General features: G+C 41.1%; 1 protein-coding gene across 1 annotated transcript in view; it reads right to left on the reverse strand.

Moving 5' to 3' along the window:
• Positions 1-25169, reverse strand: part of LOC145350212 (low-density lipoprotein receptor-related protein 1-like) — a 1564930-nt gene that overhangs the window by 532921 nt on the left and 1006840 nt on the right. The window contains exons 26-27 of the mRNA XM_080199274.1: positions 24344-24508; positions 22012-22256 (exon numbers count right to left, since the gene is read on the reverse strand). Of these exons, the coding sequence (XP_080055400.1) occupies positions 22012-22256; positions 24344-24508 (410 nt within the window). The remainder of the gene's footprint in view (positions 1-22011; positions 22257-24343; positions 24509-25169) is intronic.

The following is a 25169-nucleotide window of genomic DNA, read 5'->3' on the forward strand; positions in this document are numbered from 1 at the left end:
ATCTAAAACCTAAAATTCTTTTGTTTTCTATTGGACATCATGTAGCTTCTTAATCTGATTTATTGTGCATTCAACTGTATTATTTATCATGAAGGAAAACAATTCTTAATCTCACATTTTTTCCCAATCCAACTTACTGAAGGAATATGTTAAACCTGATTCTTCATCTACATTGAAAATCTATGCTGAGTGTATTATGAGGGTTGTTAACTCTATTTCTAATAAGTTTAAAGTCTCTAAGTATCTTAAAACATTTCTGAAAGGAATAGAAATGAAGGGGGTGTCAAAAGAAATCTGTCTTTCTATGAGTGAAATGGGACATTCGAAAACTATTGATTTGTTGTTCTAAATTTTTGAGCAAGACTGATAGAATCATTTATTGGCAAGTTTTGCTAGCAGGTCCATTTCTGGCTATCTCCAGTTTGGCAATGAACAGAGCATTTATTGCATTTAAATGGAATGTCCACCCACACAACCTTCAACAGTATTGCCTTCTCACACAAGATATTGAGCTGACATTGTTACTTGAGATAATAGTCAGAGTTGTGATATTAGAAATAATCCACAAAACAGATGGAATCTGATCAAAATGGTTTAAAAAAGAATAATTTTCTTACAAAATAAATATCTGAACCTCCTCAAAGCAGCAGAAGTTAAAAACAGACATGTGCTTTCTTGCTCAGCGAGTCTGACATTGAACGATCAAAGATTGCTTTCATTAGCAATAGATACTAACATAGATTGCAAAATGATTTACTTCAAGAATCGTTGTAATATCAAGTAGAAAAAAAATCAGAGAGCTACGTTTTCACTCATGGCGATCCAACTTGTCAACCATGATGAATTGGAGAATAATCGAGTGATTCTCTCTCAAATGAACGTTTTCACAAAGCTGCAATTTTGTAATTAATAAAACAGGATTTCTTCTGACAAATCACACTATTTCTCTTAAAACAGGATATCTTCTGACAAATCGCACTATTTCTCTCAACGCCAAGAGCTCAAAACATGGCATTCACCCACAGCTTTCATCATTCAGTTTCACATGTTGCAAGAGTCAACAGAATATAGGCAGATTAGCAAGCATTCTCTCTGGGACCTCCCCCCCTCATTTCCCCCCCACCTCAATGGGATATTCACTAATTGTAGGGGTCTGCAAGGTGGGGGGGGCGGCGGTAAAGACAAGTATAGCTCATGGGGGAGAGGGACATGGCCAGGTAGTGGCCTAGCACTGCCTCCTGGAACGTCCCCTTGGCATAATTTGGAACCTTGTCCTTGCCAATCTGGAGGTGTTAGCTCCATTCCAACGTAAATAGTTAATCTGCAACATTTGATTGTTTTTACTCTTAAAATGGAATTTTGGAGAATACAGGGGCTTACTATAATTTGGTGCAACCTGTCATCTTTTCAACTGCTACATGCCTTGTTTTTACTATTTCCATCAATGGATACAACCTTATTGCCTTGCAACCAGCCAGTAAGATTGCATGTAAGGTCAAAGGTCCAATTTTGGTTGGAGCTGAGAAACATGCCAGTTTTGTCTCCAGGTCACACTGCTGCCTCACAGTGCCAGGGACCCGGGTTCAATTCCAGCCTCAGGTGACTGTGTGGAGTTTGCTCATTCCCCCTGTGTCTGCATGGGTTTCTTTCGGGTATTCGGGTTTCCTCCCACAGTCCAAAGATGAGCAGGTTAAGTGAATTAGCCAAATTAAATTGCTCCTTCATGTCAGAGGGATAAGCAGGGTGCATACATGAGGTTATAGGAATAGGACCTGGGTGAGATTGCTGTTGGTGCAGATTCAAAGGGCCAAATGGCCTCCTTCTGTACTGTAGGGATTCTATGGCTCTATGATCATATGACACTCTGCCAAAAAAATTCAAGGGGATGTGGTTCATGCCATTATGCAGGGGCTTCATCATGTTGGCATAACCCAGCTGCACAGAGATTGGGGCACCATCATTAAATGGCACCCCAATCATAACAGGAATAAACTTCCCCCCAACTCCCTATTCCACCATCAACATTTCAGGGGCTCCCCTCCCTAGCCTCAATGGGAGTCGGAGGTTCTTCTCTCCACCTCTCCAACCCTCGCCCCGATCATCAGCCCTCTCTTCCCTTCCTCTCAATACCCTCCCCCAACAACCATCATCATCTCTCCTGCTCTTCCGGCCCAATTCCAAATCTGAATGCATTTCGCCCTTCTCCCTTTGGGGCCTACTTCATGGCACAGATTGACAATAATACAGTAAAAAGTCTGACAACACCAAGTTTTAATCCAACTGATTTATTTGATAGTAAACGCACAAGCTTTCGGGGTTAGTCCCTTTGTCAGGTGAATGGAGAGTTCTGGCCTGGTGTTGTCAGACTTTTTACTGTGTTTACGCCAGTCCAACGCCGGCATACCCACATCATGACTACTACAGATTGGCAATGCCAGCTTGGCACTTCCAGATGGGCATGGACAAGGTGCCAATCTGTGCCAAGGGTCAGTGCCAGGAGGCATGGCCAGGCCACTACCTGGCTACGTTCCTCTCATTCGTGGGCTACACTTACCTTTATGCACTTTTGGAGACCCTACAATTGGTTCACATCTAGGTGAATATCCCCTGTGTGGGGGGAGGAGGGGTTAAGGGCGGGTAAGTCCCCAAGAGACTACTCGCTAATGACATGCTAATATATTAAAATGAGCTTTCTGGGGTCCCGTGGCATTTTTCATGCCACTCTGCCAGTGAGGGACCTGGAAAACCAAAACTCGTTAACTCGTGGGCACAAACGGCCTTTCTGGATTTTGAGTGCACACCGCAATTCCTGCAGACAGAGAATGTGAGCTCAAAATCGCCCGTATATAACCATAAGAATGGCCAGTAACTAATGAACACACTAATCTTCATTAAGCAACAAACTTCATTTGTCGTGAGTATTTTATATTTCCCAATTATGCATGAACATAACTCTTGCTACATTAATCAACTGTGAGAATTTCTGCCATGAGTCTAACATGGGAGTAACAATCAAAGCAATTTAGATGGAGAATGATGGATTTCCATAAGCAATTTCCAAGCACCAATTTGGTTATTTTAAAGCTGTTAAAACCTCTTTTCAAATCGTGGGTTAAGGATATTAATATATACATGCCAACTTTCAGAAAGCATGTTCATGCAAATGTCTTTCCTCATTTGATGAAATGTATGCTGTTCTGTACCAATTTCCATGCATTAATCGTTCGTTCATAATAATTCACTCATCAGAAAGTAACTCAATGAGATGCTTTTGGAAAAGCGTACCTTTCCTTAATGCAAGACTCGGTTGAAGTTTAATTCCTTTGCCAATACTGACACCTTTATTGGTGATACGCAAACATCACTTTCAAAGTGAAATAGCAGTCTATGTGCCTTAACTGATCAGTTCAATGCAATAATGGGTGCCAACAACTGTTCTGCATTTTACAAATCCCCTTGAATGCTTCAGATGGTTCTCTCATTTTGACTCTATATTGGATCTCAAGTTCACACAATTTGTCCATTCTTTGATTCGATAATTAACAAACATAACACCTGAGCCTCTTAAACCTATGCTGGCAAAGACAATTAAATTATCTAAGGTTTGGGCAGTTATATTGTGGCAATGAAAATTGTGGCTCATAAGATAAATGCCACATTACAACAACAACTTGCTTGTATATCACACCTTTAACATGGCAAAATATTCCAAGGCAACTCAACGAGGGGCAATTTTTAAAAATTCATTTATGGGACATGGCCATCACTAGCTGGCCAGCATTTATTGCCCACCCTCGTTGCCCGAAGACAATTGAGAGTCAACCACATTGTTGTGGCTGTGGATTTAGGCCAGACCGGGTAAGAATGGCAGATTTCATTACCTAATGGAAATTAGTGAACCAGATGGGTTTTTCCAACAATCAACAATGGTCTCAGGGACATCAGTAAATTGTTAATTTCAGATATATTTTATTGATTTTAAATTCAACCATTTGCCGTGGCAAGATTTGAACCCATGTCCCCAGAACATCAGCTGAGTTTCTGGGTGAGTAGTGTGGTGATAATACCACTAGGCCATTGCCTCCCCATGAATTTACTGCCCCCTGGGTAATGCTAAAGTGCCCCTTCAGCATTACCAAGGTGCCGTTTTGGCACTGCCTAAGGGGCAGCCCCCTTTGCCTCCAGCCTCTCCACAGGGCCTCAATGGACTCCTGTTCTATGGGAGAGGCCAACATGATTGTTCTCCGTTCATGGGAACCTCTCCCTGAAGGCTATAAAGACAAGCGAGCCCAGATGATTCAGCACCAGGCTCCCTAATGCCATTTAAATTAACATTGCAATAAATTTATTCAGCCTCTAACCCATTTCCAGTGGGAGGTTGACCTCACCGGAAATCAGGTTATCAAAAAATCGCAAGAAATTGGGTGTGATTCTGATTTCTCAGCTCTAGCACGATTTTACCAGCTCGCTCCACCTATTGATGGGAGGCACAACTGGTAAAATTCTGGCTGAATGTTAGACTTATGAAGAGAGATTTGGCATTTTCGACCGATACTCCCTGCAGTTTAAACAAATGAGAGGAGATCTAATTGAGGTGAACAAGATGACAAAAGGTACAGATAAAGTAGACATAGAGAGGATGTTTTCTCCTGTAGGGCAATCTAGAACAAGGACCATAGTTTAGAATAAGGGGCTGTAGGTTTAAAACCGAAAAGAAGAGAAATTACTTCCCTCAAAGGGTCGTGAGTCTGTGGAACTCATTACCCCAGAGTGCAGTGGATACTGAGACTTGGAGGAAATTTAAAGTCAAGGGGGACATATTTTTGATTAGTAAGTGTTTGAAGGACTGTGGTGAATGGACAGAAAAGTGGAGTTGAGGCAGAGATGTGATCAGCCATGATCGTATTAAATAGCGAAGCAGGCTCGGGGGGTTTAATTGTCTACTCATTCTCCTAGTTCTTATGATTCTTATGAAAATATATTTGCGACAAATTTTGGGGTGCAAGGAGAAAAATCAACAGCTGTTTGCTGTACAATGATTTCCAACAGAATTGGCACAATGATATGTTTCACTATATGGTCATTATATCATGTACTTATAAACATTAAATGCTTCTTTATGATGAGAGTGACTCTTTAATTACATTTTGATTTTTTTCTCATGGTTGATTTTTCTCATCCAAATTGATTTAAGAAGTGACTGGTTGCAGTAAAAACTATCACTCATACTTCAAACATAAACCATTGGTTATATATTGCTACCATATGGGCAGCATGGTTGCATAGTAGTTAACAGCAGGCATCAGGTTCAATTCCCGCCTTGTGGAGTTTGCAAGTTCTTCCTGTGTCTGCGGGATTTCCTCCAGGTGCTCCACTTTCCTCCCACAGTCCTAAGACGTGCACGTCAGGTTGGTTGGCCATGCTAAATTGTTCCTTAATGTCCCAGGTTGTGTGGATTGCATAAATACATGGGGTTACAAGGATAGGGCACGGGCAGATGCTCCGTCGGAGAGTTGGCACAGACTTGATGGAATGGGCCAAATGGCTTCTAATTGCACTGTAGGTAGGGATTCTATGATTATATAATATGTTTCTTTTAGTACTGAAGGGAATTGTATAACATTTTATTTCTAACTCATTGTGATCTGCATTTGCTGAAAACTGGCTACCTGGTATCAAGTGATTGATTGGCTATCATTCCTTCTGATGTCTAAGCTCCGTTTTATACCAAAACAAGTTACCACTGCAATACATGGCATGAGTGGTGAAAAATCCAGAACAGACAACTTGTTGTCCAGCTATGCAATACAACAGAGTATAATATATAGTAGCGCAGACAATCACATTCAGCACCAAAGTATAATGATTGAAGAAAGATCACAATGTCATCAATTCTTTTCTTTAGTGGGAAATATCTGTACTAGTTGGTTAATAGACCATTTGACACATTTTGCTATGCCAGCATTGAAAGATTCAGTGTTGCACAACTCAAAGGCCCAAAAAGAGAATAGCATATTGCTATTTAAATATTAAACCTATGGAAGCATCATAACCTGTCAACAAGTTTTGAAGTGAGCTGGTTAACAGATGTAAAAATTTGATATATGATCCTGGAGAATAGAATGAGAAAAACTGGAAACAAAATCCATGTTTTGGCATGCAGAATTTCTACAACACATTGTTAAGCAGACCATGGTCAGGAATATAATCATTAAATCAATGTGTTCAATGACACAGTGCTACTTCACCTTAGGCTGTATTGATTTCTGTTCATTAATCCTACACTGACTGCCTAAATTATGGAAAACAAAGATGCTCCATTACATCTGAACTTCAGCCCACTGCTGCAACACCATGCCTTCTAGCTTGACATTGGTGGGTTTACCATGAAGTAAGGGCACTATAGACCACAAGACATCAGAGCAGAATCAGGCTACCCAGCCTATCGTGTCTGCTCCACCATTCAATCATGGCTGTTCTTTTTTCTCATCCCCATTTTCTTACTTTTTCCCCATAACCCCAGATTTCCTTATTAATCAATGTTGGGCAGCATGGTAGCACAGTGATTAGCACTGCTGCTTCACAACGACAAAGACTTGGGTTTGATTCCTGGCTTGGGTTACTGTCTGTGTGGAGTTTGCATGTTTTCCTGTGTCTGCGTGGGTTTCCTTTGAGTGCTCTGGTTTCCCCCACAATCTGAAAGTTTTGTTAGATAATGCTAGTTAGGTGCATTGACCCGAACAGGTGCCGGGTTGCGGCGACGAGGGGAATTTCACAGTAACTTCATTGCAATGTTGTAATGTAAGCCTTACTTGTGACTAATACATAAACTTTAATCAATAACCTATTTATCTCTATCACCAGTTGCCACAAAGGCTCAGGACGAGTGGTGGTTGGGTTGGTTGGTTGGGATGGGGAAGTATTCGGGAGTAGGGGGATGGGGTCATGTCAAGTCGGGTCAAGATGTAGTTGGGGTCAACATTGGGGGGGCGGGGGTGTCAGGTCAAAGGGGGCTGGTGGAATGGCTTCTGGGTGGAGGAGCCGGTGGTGAGGAAAAGCATGGAGGATACGTTGCATAGTTGAAGGGAGCGTGGTGGAGGAGGGGAGTATGAGGGTGGTGTCCCATGTGGGGCTCAACCTGCATCTTTAAAACAGTCACACTGAGGCTGGAAATGCTTTTATTTCTTCTAATTCTTTCAGAGTAATTATTAGTGTATCATTGGCAGAACCACCTCTTCTGGAAAACTGCCACATTAACTAGAGGAATTCCCCAGCACATCTTTAGAGTACTCCACAAATCTGACATGAGAAACCTGGAAGTTTTGGACCATTATTTTTGGCCCTCTCCATAAAAACTTGTCCTCCAGCACAAACTCCATCTGTTTTCCTTCGCACTGTCTCTGGCTGAGCCAAATTATTCACAACTCTCGTGTCCAGTTGAATTAGAGATGTGTTTCAGAACATCTGTCCTTTCTATTACAGAGATTGCTTACTTCCATTACTGTTGGCCATCTTTGCTACAAAAATCCTTCCATGTGCCTTTTTTCCTCATTGGTAACATCCCTTTCTACTTTTCCAGCTTCCCTAAGAAGGCACAGGAGAAGGGAGCATTATCTCTGCTCCTATTTCTTGCCTTTACAATCTCCTCAAAATGATCATTTCTTCTAACTCATGGCCTCTTGTACATTCTTCACTTTCTTGTTTGTCAGCCACTGGCAACCAAAGGCAACTAGCTGGCGTTCCATCTCTGTGGCCCGGATTTTTGTTGCGTTAGGGTGTCTCGGAACCACTTTAAAAATTGTGGGTGAGCTTGGTTCCATGATTCTGGTCTCCATTCGTGTGCTGTCTTATTTTTGGAAATATCTTCCAAGGGTGAGGGCTGGTTCCTGTCAAAAGCTCGTACCCAGCTCTCCTAACTTAGCCAGTTCAATAATGAAGATAAGCGTGTCCTACTCCTTTGTAATTTTCATTGAGGGTGGCTAGAGTTATAATGGTAATCTCCCTCAGAGAAGTTGTGAATGTGTGTCTGCATTAGGTGGGTCTTTTGAAAGGCATGTTCAAAAGGTTCTCCACTTGGCCCCTATGCCAAGTTCTGCTCTTCCACCCATTGCCTATGGCATCTCTCTCCCCCTTTAAGACAAACATACATAATGAGGTTTAGCTGAGAGCCAGACATCCATTAATCTTGTTGAAACAGCTGTGCCCCAAAGAAAACATGTTTTCTTGATAGCGCAGGCTATCCGGTCTCTGCTGTCAATTTCACAATGTTTATTTACACAACAGTTCATGATTTAAGGGTTTATGGTTTTTATTATCAATACTTTAAAGGGTCTGGATGACTGATACTTCTATAAGTTTTTAATAAGAAAATTACTTTCTCGCCATAGGATGAATTTATGAGTAAATTAGCTTTTTCAGAGATTTGTTTTTACACATCCTACTATCATTATGGGTTACACTAGTTCTACACAGTATAAATTGGGTCAATGGGCATGGAAACATCTTAGCTTGGCATAGGGGGTTGATGGGCCATGTTTAGGTGACAAGGCAAAACATGGCATGGGGGTATAATTAGTCATAGAGGTAGGTAGGAAGCTGGAGTTGGCACAGAAGAGGCATTGGGAGTGTTTGTAGGGTTTCAGAAATGAGTGGTGAGAGGGGCTTTGTCTTTTTATTTTAACTGGCTACAGTGAGACATTTAAGCAACCTGCCTCTACACCCAGCAGTCCTGTGGCTGCCTCTAATCACTCCCTGGGTCAGCTGCCCCAGCTCCAGTCCACACCCATCCCCCATCACTGATGATCTTGCCTTTGCCATCACTTTCTCTTGAGGCTGAAATGGGGAATGTTCCTAATTGCCGCAACACACCTCCAGGATGAAAATCCAGGCCTATGTCTCTCCACTTCCTTCTGTTCCTTTCAGATTTTTCTAAAATAAAACTACTTTCTTTATTTTTGATCGTCTTTCCTAATTTAACTTTCTTTGGTTTGGGTTAATTTTCTTCATATCTCTGGACTTCTCTAGATTATAGGTCCTATATAAATGCAAGCTGTTGTAGTTGCCATTGATATCATGTGTAGGCTAGCAGACTGTCAACTATCTCATTGCTGCCTTCTTATGCATATTCTGTTCTTCATAAACAACACTGGCAAACGTATTGTATTTTGCACTGAATCCCATTCCTCCTTCACTATTGTCCTTTGATGATGTCGGGCATGAGAAACTCCAATTATGGGTGAAGACTTGTAATACTGGGACTATTTCCACTGAGAGACGAATAACTGAATATTCAATTCAAGTCTTTAAAATTAATAAGTATTTTGATAAGGAAAGGTTATGTTCTGTGCTTGGAATGTAAGTGGAATAATGAATCATTTATTTATAATTGTCACTAAGAGCACAAGAAGAGAACTGAGGTGAAACATCTGAATGCAAAAGAATTCAGAAGCAAGGAATGTCTTGAAGTGCGAAAAAATGAGACAAAGATCCTCACATCTTTTCAGGACAACATGGCTACAAGTGTATAAGCTTCATGCCCCAGATACATTGAATTGCTTCGATGCAGGAAAGATGGGAAAACTAGCTGGGTTGTGCCTGCAGTGGATTTTCCTTTTATTTAAATTATAGGTCTCTTTACAGGTGTAAACTGGATCCACCTAACTCTCCAATGTCACTCTTGTCCAGGTGCTTCAAGAGATAGCCCCTAGGAGGACAGTGGGAACAGTTTTGAATTGCTCTAGTAAGGAGCCAGTGCAGAAGCAATATGCTGTAAAATATTCTGATGTTTGTAATCTTGTAGCTTCTTTGTCTCTCCGAACACCAATGGATAACGTTTAAGATCTTCATAATTGTTCTGAAATCCATTCACCTTTCTCTGCAATGCTGCAATCCATCGCCCCAATCTCCAAACTCTTTGATCCAGGCCATCTATTCACCCTACCAACCTAACTGCTATCACCCATTAACAACCTTCCCCGCCATCTCCCACCCTCTCCAAGACCCCATTATCCCATATTGATCCACTCACCTGTTCCAGAATGACTAACTGCATGAGATTCTTCACTTCCCTCATTTAAAACTCTTCAAACATCCAATTAAACCTTAAATAAGCCTCAGCTAACTTCCTCCCTTCTGTTCTTTCCTTTCCTTTTTCTTGTGGGCAGCAGGGTTGCACAGTGGTTAGGGTCCAATTCTGACCTTGGGTGGCTATTTGAATGGAATGTGGAGTCTCCATGTGGGTTCCCTCCGGATGCTCCATTTTTCTCCCACATTCCAAAGATATGCAGGTTAGGTGGATTAGATTCAAGGGAATTAGCAGGGTAAATACACGGGTTTACGGGGATAGGAATTGTTGTCGGAACAGGCTCGATGGGCCAATTGATCGCCTTTTGTACTGTAGGGATTCTATGATTCTACAACAACAGCAACAATTTGTGCTTAATGCCATTAAATCATTCCAAGTTGCTTGACAAGGGTGTCCAAAAGTAAAATTTCACATTGAGCCATGTAAATTGATGTGAGAGTAGGTGGCCAAAATCGTGATCTAAGAGGTCAACTTTAAAAAGGTTGTTGAGGAGGTTAGAAGTAGGGGATAGAGAGGTTGAGGGAGGAATTCATGAAATGAGGACTTTGGCAGCTGAAGGCGCATCCACCAATCGTGCAGTTTTTAAAATCATGGATGCTGATTATAAAGTTTATAGAGAATGGAATATGTGAAGCCTGCCAAATTGCATTGGAACTGGAGACTCTGTATGAAACAAACGTAATTGTAAATGACACAGACAAGGTGGAGTCAGTAAAGTCATGGACGTGGAAATAAGCAGTTTTAGTCTGCCATACGTACGTTTTCAGAAGCTCAACTCAGATTCAAAAATGCACCAAGTTTTTAAACAGTCTAATTTAATCTCAACAATTAGCGAGGGGGCTGAAGTTGATAACTAGGGAATACATTTTATAGCAAGGACCCGAAGACAATGGCTTTATATTCTTCACAGTATTCTGTTGGAGGAAATTCTGTTCATCCTCTACTGGGGGCCTATTTGGGTCAATGAATACAAGAGTGAATGAGGCTTAGTGTGAATTAGAACATGGACACTTGAGTTTTTCAGTGATCTCTCGTTAATGGATGGTGGAATGTGGGAGGTTAGCTAGGAATGCATTGGAATAGTCAAGTACAACAGTAACAAATGCAAGAATGAGGGTTTTAGCAGCAAATCAGCTCAGGCAAGGTTGGAGTCAGACAAGGGTAGTGTCACACAATGTTAAAGAGATGGTAATAGGTGGACATAGTGATGACACTCATACGTGGTTGGTAGCTCACCTCAACATTAAAAATATGACAAGAAGTTTGTGAATAATTTGGTTCCTTAACCTGCCTATGAAGCACATTTGCAATGCACTATATTAAATGCACTTTGTATGCGCAAGTCCAATGCTGTACTACACACTACACAAATCTGGAGACAATGTCACGTCTTGTGCCAAAAAATGCATCCATTTGTCTCATAAGTTTATACTTCTCATTTTATATTAATGCAAATCACCAACTGCTTCCCACCAACACATTATGGAAATCCCAAAGGAGGCAGATTATCATATTAAAAAGTCTTATCATTCTAGCTCTGCAATTTTAATTGACTAAAATTGTGTTTTATTGCAACTCAGCAAAAAAATTGATTTTTCACTTCATAATAACTTGTCAAAACATAATTGCATGATGCACCAATCAGCAGCAGAAAATGCACGATATAGTCAATCTGTCAAACACAAATTGCAAATATCTAAAGGCAATCACAGAAGGGAGCAGAAAATTATATCACAGTGATGGCAGCATTCCTATTTTGCCTGCATTCTCTGAAAATGCTATTAACTGTTTATTTAAATGATAAACACTTTCACTTATATATTTCACTGCAACTTTATTTGCTGCAATATTATACATATAAAGAGCACAAAGCCTTTACCTTTGATGCCCACTTGTATCTAGTTTTATGCTTAGTTGGACGGCACGGTGGCACAGTGGTTAGCACTCCTGCCTCACAGTGTTCGAAACTTGGGTTTGATTCTACCCTTGGGTCACTGTCTGTGTGGAGTTTGCGCATTCTCCCCATGTCTGCGAGGGTTTCCTCAGAGTGCTCCAGTTTCCTCCCACAGGCCAAAACTGGCCATGCTAAATTGTACCTCAGTGGACCAAGATATGTAGGTTAAGGGGATTAGTGGAGTAAATGCATAGGGTTATGGGGTAAGACTGGGGATGAACTTGGGTAGGCTTGCTATCGGAGAGTTGATGCAGACTCAATGGGCTGAATGGCCTCCTTCTGTCCTGTTATATTTTGATTTTATTGTATTTTAGTAAGGAACAAGCATTTTATTTGTCTTTAAGTGAAAATAGTGATAAGAGTTAGGCCTTTATATATATTGTAATCACGACCTATACATAAATATATATGATAGTCCTGACAATGGTAAAATATATTAAGTAAGATGGCACAGAATTCACTTAAATTTCATGCAATGCCAAGAGTTAACAGAAAATGTTGATGAGATTCAATCACTAATACAAATCAAAACCTGTGAGTGACAGTGACAAGTGAATTGGAAAGGTCACTTGAGATTCGATATCTTTTTCTGCTTAATTGGGATAAATAAAGTATTCATGCGCATCTCTGTTATATTAGCTGGGATCATAAATTTTCCCAGCATTTCTATATTAATTCACATGAATCTACAGCGAAAGTAAAATGTTAAGTTTGAGTTAAGTGAGTTGGAAATTTTGATTTTTCACAGGATTTTTACAAAATTTAGTTTGGCCCACCATAATACTTCAAATAGAATAATTAAATATTCAAGGTTTCTCTGAATGCACATCAGAGCTTCATCCATCTTGCTATTATTCAAACAAACTTAGAGAAGCTTTTTCTCATTCCAATTTAACAAAACTGGCCTTCTGGATTGTATGAATAATATTTTCCTTAAATGGTTTAAAGTATTCATGTTATTCAAATTATACTTTGTCTTTCTAGTATAACTGAGGTTCCAAGCAGAACCACCCATACTAAATCCACAACTGACCTTTAGAATCCTCCAACCTTATTTATTCGTCATCAAAGTAATTCTGGATGTAAAACAATGAGAGTCTGTTCAGTTTCCTGTGCTAAATTATTTGTATCCTAACTCTGTGCAATGTGATATATTTTTACAGTTCATACTTCCATGGAACTCCCAGACCAGCTTCCTTTGTACTTAATGTACTTGCAATGGCCTGAAAATTAATTTCAACATTGCATTATTCTGAAATCAGCACTAATCTATGCTACTTTCATGTTAAAGCGTATGCAATATTTGAGGTTGTAACTCATACCTTGCAATCCTTCTCAATATAAATTATGTGGTGAGGAGGAAATCAATATTTGGTATCAATGGGTGCTATTCTGATTGGCAGTTGGTGACTAGTGGAGTGCCGCAGGGGTCGGTGCTGGGGCCTCAGCTATTTACCATTTATATAGATGATCTGGAGGAGGGGGCTGAGTGTAGGGTGATGAAATTTGCTGATGACACAAAGATGAGTGGAAAAGCAAATTGCGCGGAGGGTGTGGAAAGTCTGCAGAGGGATCTGGATAGGCTGAGCGAGTGCAGTTTAAAACGGAGTTGAGGAGGAACATCTTCACTCAAAGGGTGGTGAATCTCTGGAATTCTCTGCCCGTTGAAGTGGTGGAGGCTGCCTCACTAAATATATTTAAGTCACGGGTAGATAGGTTTTTGACAGACAAGGGAATTAAAGGTTATAGGGAGAAAGTGGGAAAGTGGAACTGATACACTTCAGATCAGCCATGATCTTATTGAATGGCCAGGCAGGCTCGAAGGGCTAGATGGCCTACTCCTGCTCCTATTTCTTATGTCCTTTTCTTATGGAATCAGCAACATGAAACTTCATTTTATTTGCATCAAACTATTTTGTAAAGTTAATAATAAGAATCCTTCTTCAGTCCCTAAACAACATAATGTCTGCTGAATGTGTTTCTTTGACTTATTCATTCCATCTGGCTACTGTAAATATTAGAGAACCAAAATCTCTGCAATGCAATATGCACCCAGAAGATGCAATGACGCCCACTACCAGCATTGGATTGGCATTGACAAGGCAACCCCTATCTGATGATTGTCCCATGGCTAATTTTAATCTTATGAGGTAATAGGTGGCAACATCAAATTTCTTTGAATATGGAAAACAATTAATATTGAGCTCAAAAATTCTAGTAGTCCAATGAATTACCCGGAAGCTTTTAATGAAGTTATTTCGAATTGGATTGGTATTACAGCTGGTTGAGATGGAGGCAGTGATATTGTCATTAGACTCACAATCCAGAGACCCACAGTAATGGTCTAGGGACCCAAGTTTGAACCCTACCACAGCAGATGGTGAAATTTGAATTCAATAACAATCTGGAATTAAAAATCTAATGATGACCATGAAATCATTGTCAATTGTTGTCAAAACCCCATCTGGTTCACTCATGTCTTTTAGGGAAGGAAAGCTGTCACCTTTATCTGGTCTGGCCTACGTGTGACAGCAATGTGGTTGGCTCTTAAAGGTTGTCAGAATGGGCAATAAATACTGGCCCAACTGCGTTGCCAACATCCCATAAATGAATTTAAAAAATGTGAAACCACCTGTTGGGTTTAGCCTTGCAGCTCCTGATTTCAGTGCATGAGAAGCCAAATTGTCTGCTGAATACAAAAGTTGCACTTTTACATTCAGGCCAACACACTCCACAGAATGCTTTACAATAATGCTGAATGGTAGCAGAATGTCATTTTCATTGCCAAATATCTATCTTTCCAAAGACCAACTTAGCTCTCACTCAATACCTTTGCAATCTTGCAGCTAACTTTTGCTAAAATTTATACAAGCCAGCAAGCATCTGAAAATTCCTTCTTAATAAACTTGAAGTAATTGTTATCACAACTGTTAATTATCTAATGGTAAGATCTTTGTTTTCCAGTACTGGGATTGCTTTGGTAATTGACAACAGCTGTTTGTATAAAATCACCTCATAAAAATTTAAGAGCTGTGTGTGTCATAAAAGAAATAAATGGCAGTTATTTGAGCTTGAGATATGCATGTTGGTGATAAATCATTCAAACGTCACATTCTGGTTTGGCTATGGAATCCCTCAAATAAAGATTTGGGTTGTATTCACTCTCTGGCCACAACTGTCTATAGGTAGTAGAAGTGAACAATATCTCTTGGAATCTTTTGGAATAAAGAAATCAAGTACTTCTGAAAAAAGAGACATGCTGCTGAAGCTTTTCATTTTGTACTCATCAGGGCAGATTCACAAGAACAGAAATTTTTGAAGAGGAACACAATTCATAAATCATAAGAAGATAGTCTGTTGATTGGTTAGCAAGTGGACTCTGATCGATAAAATCGTTGCCAGGGAGAATGGACCAGGCAACCATTAACTGCCAAGCTTTTGTTTTGAAATTCAAACCAGTTCGGTTGACTTTGATTAGCAGGGCGTTGTCATGGGGAATGAAGCAGAAAATGTCCACATATTGCACCTTTTCCACTGAACAAAGCCTCTTGGGGACAGTTATTCCCTCATTCATTCCACCTGGCAATGCCTTGAACAATCAGAATTGAGCTGCCAACTAATCAGCACTCTGTTCTCACGCAGCATAAACTGTTGTTCCCTTTGAAATTCGGTATTCTTGCAAATTTGACCTGATGAGTGCAAGAGAAATAGCATCACCAATATGGCTCTTTATTCCACAACACTCAAGTTCTGTACAAGTGACAATTAATAAAGAAATTATACTATTCCATGACAAGGTTGAAACATGTCATTTCAGAGCTATCAAATACTAATTTAGAAAATAATAGCTTGCATCAATGTTCTCCTCTTGACATTATTTCTAATCTTAATTCATGCAGAGAATGCAAATTATAGTTTTAACTTGTATTAGTTTGATTCAATCAGTGATTAACCTATACAGACTACTTAAATTATGCTTTCACATGTGAAACCCATTATATGGCATTAATTAAAATAATCATTTCTAAAATAAAGATTGGTTATTTTGTTTCTCTAGTTTCTGTGCTTGTAATCAATATTCAGAAATACATTGGAAAAGTGGTGCTAAACATCTTGGTGGGATTTTCTCCCCAGCGAGATCTTATGGTCCCCTTGACAGTGCATCCCTGCAGTGAGTTTCCCGGCAGCGTGGGTGGATTCAATGGGAAATCCTATTAACAGTGGAGGGACAAGAATATTCCGCCAAGAGCCATCTCCCATCACCCAGAAACACGCCATGGAAGGCTGCAGAGAATCCCGCCCAACATTTCCTCCATTTCCTCATTAACATTTTGAAGGGACCTTTTCCTCTGCAACACCCTAGTCCCTGCATCAATCACACCCACTCCCTATGGCACCTTCCCATGCGATTGCAGAATATGTCACAACAGTTGTCTCCTCTCTGTTCAGCATTCAAAGACTCCAACACTCCTTCCCAGCGAAGCAGTGATTTGTACTTGTTTCAGTTTAGTCCACTGCTCACAATGTGGTCTCCTCTACAGCAGGGAGACCAAACACAAACTGGGTGATCCAATCTTTGTGGAGCACCTCCACTCAGACTGCAAGCATGACATTGAGCTTCCACTTGTTTGCCATTTTAATTCACTACCTTGCTCTTACTTTCACATTGCTGTTTTTGGCTGCTGCAGTGTTCCATTAAAGTTCAATGTACACTCGAGAACAGAACCTCATCTACCTGTTAGCAACTTTACAGCCTTTTGGACTCAACAATGTGTTCAACAACTTCAAACCATAAACACATTCCTCCTGTTTTTATTCAGTTTAATTGCAATGTATCTGTGTAAATCTTGTTTTTCATGTTTCTGCTTTCAGCCAGAGCTGTTCATTCCTCTGCCATTCACAGTTACTCTGGACAAATGTATTATTTCTTTACTACAACCATTGATTTGATTTGATTTATTGCTGTTACATGTATTGGGATAAAGTGAAAAATGTGGTTTCTTGCTTGGTATATAGACAAAACATACCATTCTTGAAGTACATAGGGGAGAAGGAGAGGATATGGAATGTAATATTGCAGTTACCAATATGGCGAGGAAGTAAATCTGCTTATCTGCATGTGATAGATCCATTCAAAAGTCTGATGTCAGCAGGAAAGAAGCTGCTCTTGAATCAGTTGGAATGTGGTCTCACACTTTTGTATCGTTTTCCTGACGGAAGAAGGTGGAAGTGAATATGTCTGGGGTGCACGGGGTTCTTGATTATGTTGGCTGCTTTTTCAAGGCAGTAGGAATTTTGGACAGAGTGAATGGAGGGGAGGCTAGTTTGTGTGATGATTGGGTTATGTTCACAATTTTTTGTCGTTTGCTTTCTGTTCTATGACATCTTGGTCATCTAATTTCTCTTATCCTCTACCTTCCCAGACCTTCCTTTTCTATCTCCGTCCCCTATGATCCATTCAACAGCATGAAAACCATCACATTTCATGGTGCAATGTGGCTTTTGATTCGTACATAGGGCCCAATTTTACCCTCAAGTTGCACCTACTTTCAGATGCAAAAACTTGGTAAAGTCAGGCGTGAGGCAAGTAGCACGATCCGTGTCCACCTTCACGCCAGTTCCCCCTTTACCAAGGCCTGAAAATAACCACGATTGGGGCCACACCCGAAATGCATGCATTTAAATTGACTTAGGGGGCTGTATGCCCAACTTTACTGGCACTTCCCACTTTACCACTGTGTTGGCCCATCCAGAATTAGCACAAAATAGGCATGCTCTATAAAAGTCCGTTTCGGGTGCTCAAGTTATTGAGCAGCTAACTGCCAAGTGTCCGATGGCTCTCTGCTTGAGATTGGTCGGGGGGTGGGGATGGTCAGAGGTGGTTCTGCTGCCACTCTGCCTGAGATTGGTGAAGGATGGAGAGCAGGGGTGGGGGAGGGGGAGTTTGCTTCCACTCTGCCTGAGATCAGTGGGGGGTGGGGGGGAAGGGGTGCCTGCGACCACCCTGCCTGAGATCGGTGGGTGGGGTAAATGGGAGTCTACTGCCACCCTGCCTGTGATCAATGGCGGGGGGGAAGGGGGGTCTACGGCCACTCTGAGATCAGTGGGGCAGAAGGCGGGGCCACTGCCACTCTGCCTGAGATCAGTGGAGGGGAAGGGAGGGGGTCCGCTGCCACTCTGCTTAAGATCAGTGGGAGGCAATGGGGGTCTGCTGCCACTCTGTCTGAGATCGGTGCGCGTGAAGGGCGGAGGGGGAACAAGGTGGTTAGTAATGAAGTGGGGATGGGGCAATGTCTGTGGGGGCCAGTGGGAGGCATTTTTCAGGCCTGGGAGGGATGTGGCAGGGGAACAGCATTCTATTATTTTCTTATCTCCATGTGCCGATCAGAGCTGCAGGGTTTCGGGTGCGTTAAGCCCCCCATCTGCAGCATGATTTGGAATCGCTGATATTTTTGCAGATGGGTCTAAAAGTCAGTTCTGAAACACTCCCAGTTTCAAGTCCGCCCAGCACTTAGGATCAAAATGGTAAAATGTCCATAATGTCTATGTGAAGGGATTAAATTTAATTTTGGTTGAATTAAACCTCAGAATTGACATACAAAGCTCATTAAGCAATGTGCATGCAGTCAATGGCACTCTGCACTCTGGGGATCCTTGTTATCCTCAAGAGCATATGTGTCCACTCCTTCACAAGAGAGAATGAAGTATAATCACCCTCTTTGGAATACAGAGGGTAAGATTCATTGGTTCTAAGTGTTGCCGCCAACAGGAAACCTGGAGTGTTCCCTACTAGCAACGAACAGGCTCCTTTCAGCCAATGTAAATGGCCCAGTAAACACCCTCTCCCCCTCCCGCCCCACTTGAATCACGCTGATTTTCCAAATCCACCTGCAACAAATTCACTAGGGTTGGGAGTCACCTGTTAGCCCTCTACAAGTGGAACCAGCATATAAGTGCTCAGTTCAGCACCTATTCTCATTCGAGGCAATCACATGGCTGCCAGAAAAGGTGCCCCAAATTTACTGGATGCAAGCGTGGACTGGATTCTAGAGGCTGTGGAGGGCCATTCTGTTTCCAAGGCAGAAGGTTACTTACCAATGCAGTGTCAGAGGCCTGGGATGCGGTGACAGAGTCACTAAGTTCCAGTAGCATCACAAGGAGAATCCTCCCCTATTTGCAGGTGGCATACAGCTGGGTGGGAGGGTGAGCTGCGAGGCTGATGCAGAGGTGCTTTAGTGTGATTTGGACAATGGGTGAATGTATGGCAAATGCAATATAATGAGGGTAAATGTGAGGTTACTTACTTTAATAGCAAAAACAGGTTTTATCTAAATGGCTATAAATTAAGAGAGGGGAAGGTGAAATAAGACTTGGGTGTACTTGTATACTGGTCACGAAAGGTAAGCATGCAGGTAGAGAAGGCATGAAGAAGGCAAGTGATAAATTGCTCTTCTCAGTGAAAGGATTCAAGTATAGGAGCAGGATGTCTTACTGCAATTATGCAGGGCCTTGTGAGGCCTGGAATATTGTGTGCAGTTTTGGTCTTGTTATTTAAGGAAGGATGTTCTTGCTATGGAGAGAGTGCTGCAGAAGTTTAGCAGACTGATTCGTGGGATGGTAGGACTGACATATGCGTCAGAATTGTACCACTCCTCCCGCCACGGAATTGGAGCAGGCGAGGGGCGGACCATGGAAATGTTCATTGACCTCAGGCAGGATTTTCCGGTTTTGGGTCGAGCAAGGCCATAAAATCTTACCCGTGAAAGGAGATTGAGTCAGTTAGGATTTTAATGCTCAGAAGAATGAGAGGGGGTTTCATAGAAATCTGTGAAGTTCTAACAGGACTCGGGAGAGTAGTTGCAGGAACGATGTTTCCGATGGTGCGGGCGTCCCGAACAGGAGTCATAGTCTAAGAACATGGGATGGATTTGGGCCAGTGTCTGTGGGAGTTTGTGCATTCTCCCTGTGCTTGCGTGGGTTTTCTCCGGGCGCTCCGCTTTCCTCCCACACCCCAAAGATGTGCTGTTAGGCTGATTGGCAGTAATAAATGGTCCCTAAATCAGTTTCCCTCAATCTGGATGGCCATAAAACATTAGACAAGGGTCGTGGGTGGAGAGGGGGACTGGTGGTGTTGGATTGGCGGCGCGGGCTCGTTGGGCCGAAGGGCCTGTTTCCCGGGCTGTTTTTGTTCTTAGTAAATCTTTAGGACTGAGATAAGGAGTACTTTCTTCATCCAGAGAATGGTATGCCTGTGGAATTCATTATCACAGAAAGCAGTGGAGGCCAAACATTGTATTTTTTCAAGAAGAAGTTAGATATCACTCTCGGGGCAAAGGGGATCAAAGCATATGGAGGGAAGCTGGAACCAGGCTATTGAGTTGAATGATCAGCCATGACCATTATGAGTGGTGGAACAGACTCGAAGGGCCGAATGGCAGATTGCTGCTCCTATTTTCTATGTTTCTCTGTAGAGTAAGTTTGCTATTTCTATTGGTGGAGGAGGGGTAGATTTTTTTTTCCAGGAGATTTTTCCAGATCATCTGTTACCCAGATGACATATCCACAGTGTTTAACTCCAGATAAAGCAAAATTGAAACAGCAATTAATGATTTTTACAATAAATCTTTGCTGACAGTTTTCAGGCTGATCTTTTTCTAAATGCTGTTGCAGGCAGGTTGCACAGTTGGGGAAAGTATATCTGAGTTAAAAATCATGACTGGTTCCCATCCTATTTGGCTACAATTATGACCAGCTGAGCCCTGTGCAATGTTATTAATGATACAGCATTTTGATGACTTGCTTTCAAGTCGTAACATCTGATATTTTAACAGATTTTTCTGGATTGCAAGCTCAATGTTTCCGATGCGACCCTTTGTATTGCATCCATGAAAATGGTACAATTTATACACCGTGTTTATTTCAACAATTTCATTAATTTTAAACTGAACGAACATATGTTCATGTCGACAGATCACAGCAAGTGATCATCTCCTTTAGTGCCATCCTCCGCAATGGGGACAAAATGTAAGGCAACAGAAAATACTTGGATGTTTTATTCAGAAGTATTCCAGCCATTCAGCCTCCATTTTCTTTTGCCTGTGCATCTGTGCTATCTTTCAATCACTGTGGGAACTCCAGACATGCTTTCTGTGGCACAACTATGTCAGAGCATTTACAGTAGTAACTGTCACAGGTAACAACTGAGACAATTGCCAAAATTTCACCGGCACGCCTGCCCAGGAATCAGGGTGGGCAAGTCTTGCAGAACAGAATTCTCCGTTGGCCTTGGTTTTCGAGCCACGCTGAAGTGAGGTTGTAAAATACTGGCTAATGTCTTCATAAGTATGCTGCTCAGGGAATCACAATGGAACCATAGCTATTTAACATTTTCTTATGACATGCTTTTCTGCATTATAGACATGTTAAAAATAACTATATCTGTTATGTATGTGGGGTACATAGTCCTTTAAAGGAGTAAGCCATGTGATCTTTCAGGGGGTCTTAAATTCGGCCTCAGAAGGATCATGTGACTTACCCCTTAAAGGGCTATGCACCCCACAAACATAACTCAAGCACTTTTCATTGTGCTTTGCTCCTATGGGCTTGAATCCCATCCTCATCACCAGTTTAATGTATTCAGCTCTGTTGGCTTGAAGAACTCAATCTCTAACTGGATGTTGGGAAAATACAGGTATTTTATTTATTAGGTCTTGCTGAGTTCCACTATACCAAGCAGTCCCTGGTCTGAATTTAAGACTCCCAGAAGGGTCACGTGATTTGCTTCCTTAAAGTGCTCTGCACCCCACATACATAACAATAACATGTTGTCCCACAATTCATCAGATGGCTATAGGAGTGATTATAATTGTGACTGGTTTATTTCCTTACATCTTTGCTTCATCTTTCAAACTGTTCTATCCCTACGCTTTTGGTCACAAAGTGGATAGTAGCAGGGGCTAAACGGATAACCTACCTTGTGGCTGCCTGGTTTGGTGGTATATCTGCAGGTCATATGGACGTGCGCTGGTTCTCTGTACCACCGTGACATTATGGCCAGACCATTTGTTGGCTTTCAGTAGGGTGTTAGTCTTCCAATCAGTCCAATAAACATCACCTCCATACAATGTTACGGCAAAAGGATGCGAAAGGTATTCATGATTACGCAAGACTTCTATCAATTCACTGCCATCATATAAGGCTGAATAAATACCATCAGACCTGCATCAAGAAAAATAGGACATAAAAGAACAAAGGCAAAGGAAACTTAGAAACACACAATTAGTTCCTCAGACAGGAACTGAGTTTGCCTCATACCTTTTGATTAAGATAATGCCTATTGTAATTTTTAGTGTACAAATGAAAGAATGCATTTTTAAATAGATGACATTGTAACAATGAATACATGCTGCAATCAGTGCAGACTATATTTGACAAGGGATATGTAATGGTCTCAACGAGGCCCAAGAGGTTGGACTCTTGGAATATGAGCTTCCTGCCTGAGGTAACGATTGCCTGCCCAATCAGGGAGTCACATCTGCATATATTTGCTGACTTTGTACCTGAAGCATTCTTAGGAGTGAAGATAAGTTTGTAAATAAAGGGAATCTGGTGAAGGAACACTGGCCTCTGAGGAGTTATTTCAGGAAATAGCGTATTAAGATTAAGGAATAGTTCCAAACTGCAAAGAGATTGTATTGCAGCAAGCAGGGAAAAACAAGCGAGTGAATTTTGCACAAATTAAACACTACAGTTGAAATATATTAGAATACTCAATTTCAGCGTTCCCAATTCAGACTTGAGTATTTTTCAAAATTGCTACGTAACCTGCCAAGTTGTAAATTTGAAACAATAAATGGAAAAAAGTGACATGGAGAAGCAAGATGCGTCTCTCCAGGCTAGGATTAACAGTCAGTGTGCGTCAATCTGTGGTATTCCAATACACATCCTGATCAGTTAAAGAACAACATGAGCAAGACGTGAAACAAAAGTCTAAAGGGTCGATTATCATATGCCTACCAACTGGTTTAAATGTGAAAATGAGCTGGGAGGCAAATGAAAATTTGAGAGTAACGCCCAGGCCATTGGCTAGACAATGGCATCACTTGAATCAAACTTATTTAAATATTCTTTCATGCTTGATAGGAGGAGATTGCTGAGATAGAGTGGAGCAAGAGGGGGGACATTTGAAACCAAAGATATAAATTTTGAAATCACAATGCTCTCACATTCTAAGATGATGAGACAATCAACCTTAGAAAGGAAGAAGGTAACAAGAGTGTGGGACTAATTGTGGTTAGCATGCACGTTGAGCAATTATGAATGAGTTGACACATATGGAGGATTTTTGCAGGGACAGTAACAAACACAACAGAAAAATCAAAGACTGCATGGTAAAGACATGGATACATGGTTGCAACACCAGAAAGACACAGGACATTTGAGGCAGGCAATATCACAGAGGCAAATGAAAACAGTTATGGTAAGAGAGCTGAGGTCAAATTTGAACACCATCTTATCCCATGTAAAAGACTTCCATGGCACCGAATATTATACCCCTGTTGCTGCTTATGAAAAAGTGTCAGGCCCTCTCAGGAATCATCCAGCATTAAGTACTTGCTTCCTATTTTGTTAGGAGCTTCTGAGTCCCACAATAGACCCACTTAAAATGGGCAAAGTCTTCCAGAGAGGCTTGGGAAATTCTCCCAGTCACAATTATTGAGGGGGACATTGGAGTTGGGGCAGGGGGGATCGCTGAGGGGAAGCAGAATATCCAACCACAACCCTCTCAATGAAATTCCTCAGTTTTGCCCTCCTTTAGCTTTCCTCTGACAGGCCCAGGGCTGGAGCGAATTTTGGTGCGAAATCTTTTTTTAAGGCTGAAGGTTTTGGCATTGATTGTGGTCCACACTTCTTGCAGGCTGGCAAATTCATCCAGTCAGAAAGAAACATCTATCTGACAGGAAAAGAAGATTGGACTACCTAAAGGCTGTTGAAAATATTCACCCACTTTTTTAGGCTAAGGTTGTTGCTGTGGACAGTTGAAAGAAAGATTGACTCCAAGATCATCATGGTTGATTTTCATTACTACTGTAACTAAACATGTTCATATTATTTTACAAAAGTAAATTCTAAAGAAAAGCCATAAGTGAAGTTGCAGATTGTTTTGACAATGGGAAACAAAAAAAAATGTTTCTCTAAATAAAGCCAGAACAATTGTTAAACTGGGTTAGCAATTATAATGCGTAAAAAATTATTATATGCATATTGCAGTCAAACTTTCCAGATGGAAAAGGTATTAACCTTACATTGCATCGATCCAAACAATTCGGTTCTCAAGGTAATCCACTGTCAATCCATTAAGCCATCCGCCAGTCCCCAAAGCTTTGTAGATGGCTTTCCTTCCTGCTCCACTCATTGAAGCAGCCTCAATACGTGGGAAACTAGAATCCCAATCTGTCCAAAAGAGAATTCTAACCAAAAAAAGCCTTATGAATATTAACAATTTTCACAACATAACTCATGTATTTAGATTTTTTGTTAAGCATATCATTTCTTCATGTTTCATTTTTAAAATTCTGAAGCTCGAACTTCATATCAGTTGTGAATGTAGACATATACACACATTAGCTAATACATTGCAGTTTCTCATGGCATCTGCTTTTCTAGGAATTGAATATTTTGCTGTCACTTGGTAATTCTATCCATATTTCAGTTTATTCTTCACTTTAAATTCTTTCTTTTTCATCGTAAGGTTCATATAGTTTTCTCATGCTATCAGAATCTCTTCCTTTGTAGCTGACTTGTCTTTCTCTTCCCCTATCTCAATTATTCTTGCTGTAAATCCTTTCTTCATGTTATCTCCTCCATCTTCTATATGCTCTTCAACCTTTCTGTATGGCTCCCAGACACATTCTTTCCCTTAAGTGTTCAATATCTATTTTTACAGTACATGATGAACACTGGGTCTCAAGTTGAGCGCACTGATTGAACAAGAACACATTGGCTGGGAGTTGCTGTGATGTGCGAAGTTAAGAGATAAGTTACAGAACTTTGGCAAAGTAAGGCTATTCTTGTACAAGCTCATAGATACTGGAAGCAACTCCAATAATATTATGAAAGGACTGGGAAAAC

This window comes from Carcharhinus amblyrhynchos, chromosome 11, assembly GCF_965287045.1.
Source record: "Carcharhinus amblyrhynchos chromosome 11, sCarAmb.v2.hapA, whole genome shotgun sequence".
In the NCBI taxonomy this organism is placed as follows: domain Eukaryota; kingdom Metazoa; phylum Chordata; class Chondrichthyes; order Carcharhiniformes; family Carcharhinidae; genus Carcharhinus; species Carcharhinus amblyrhynchos.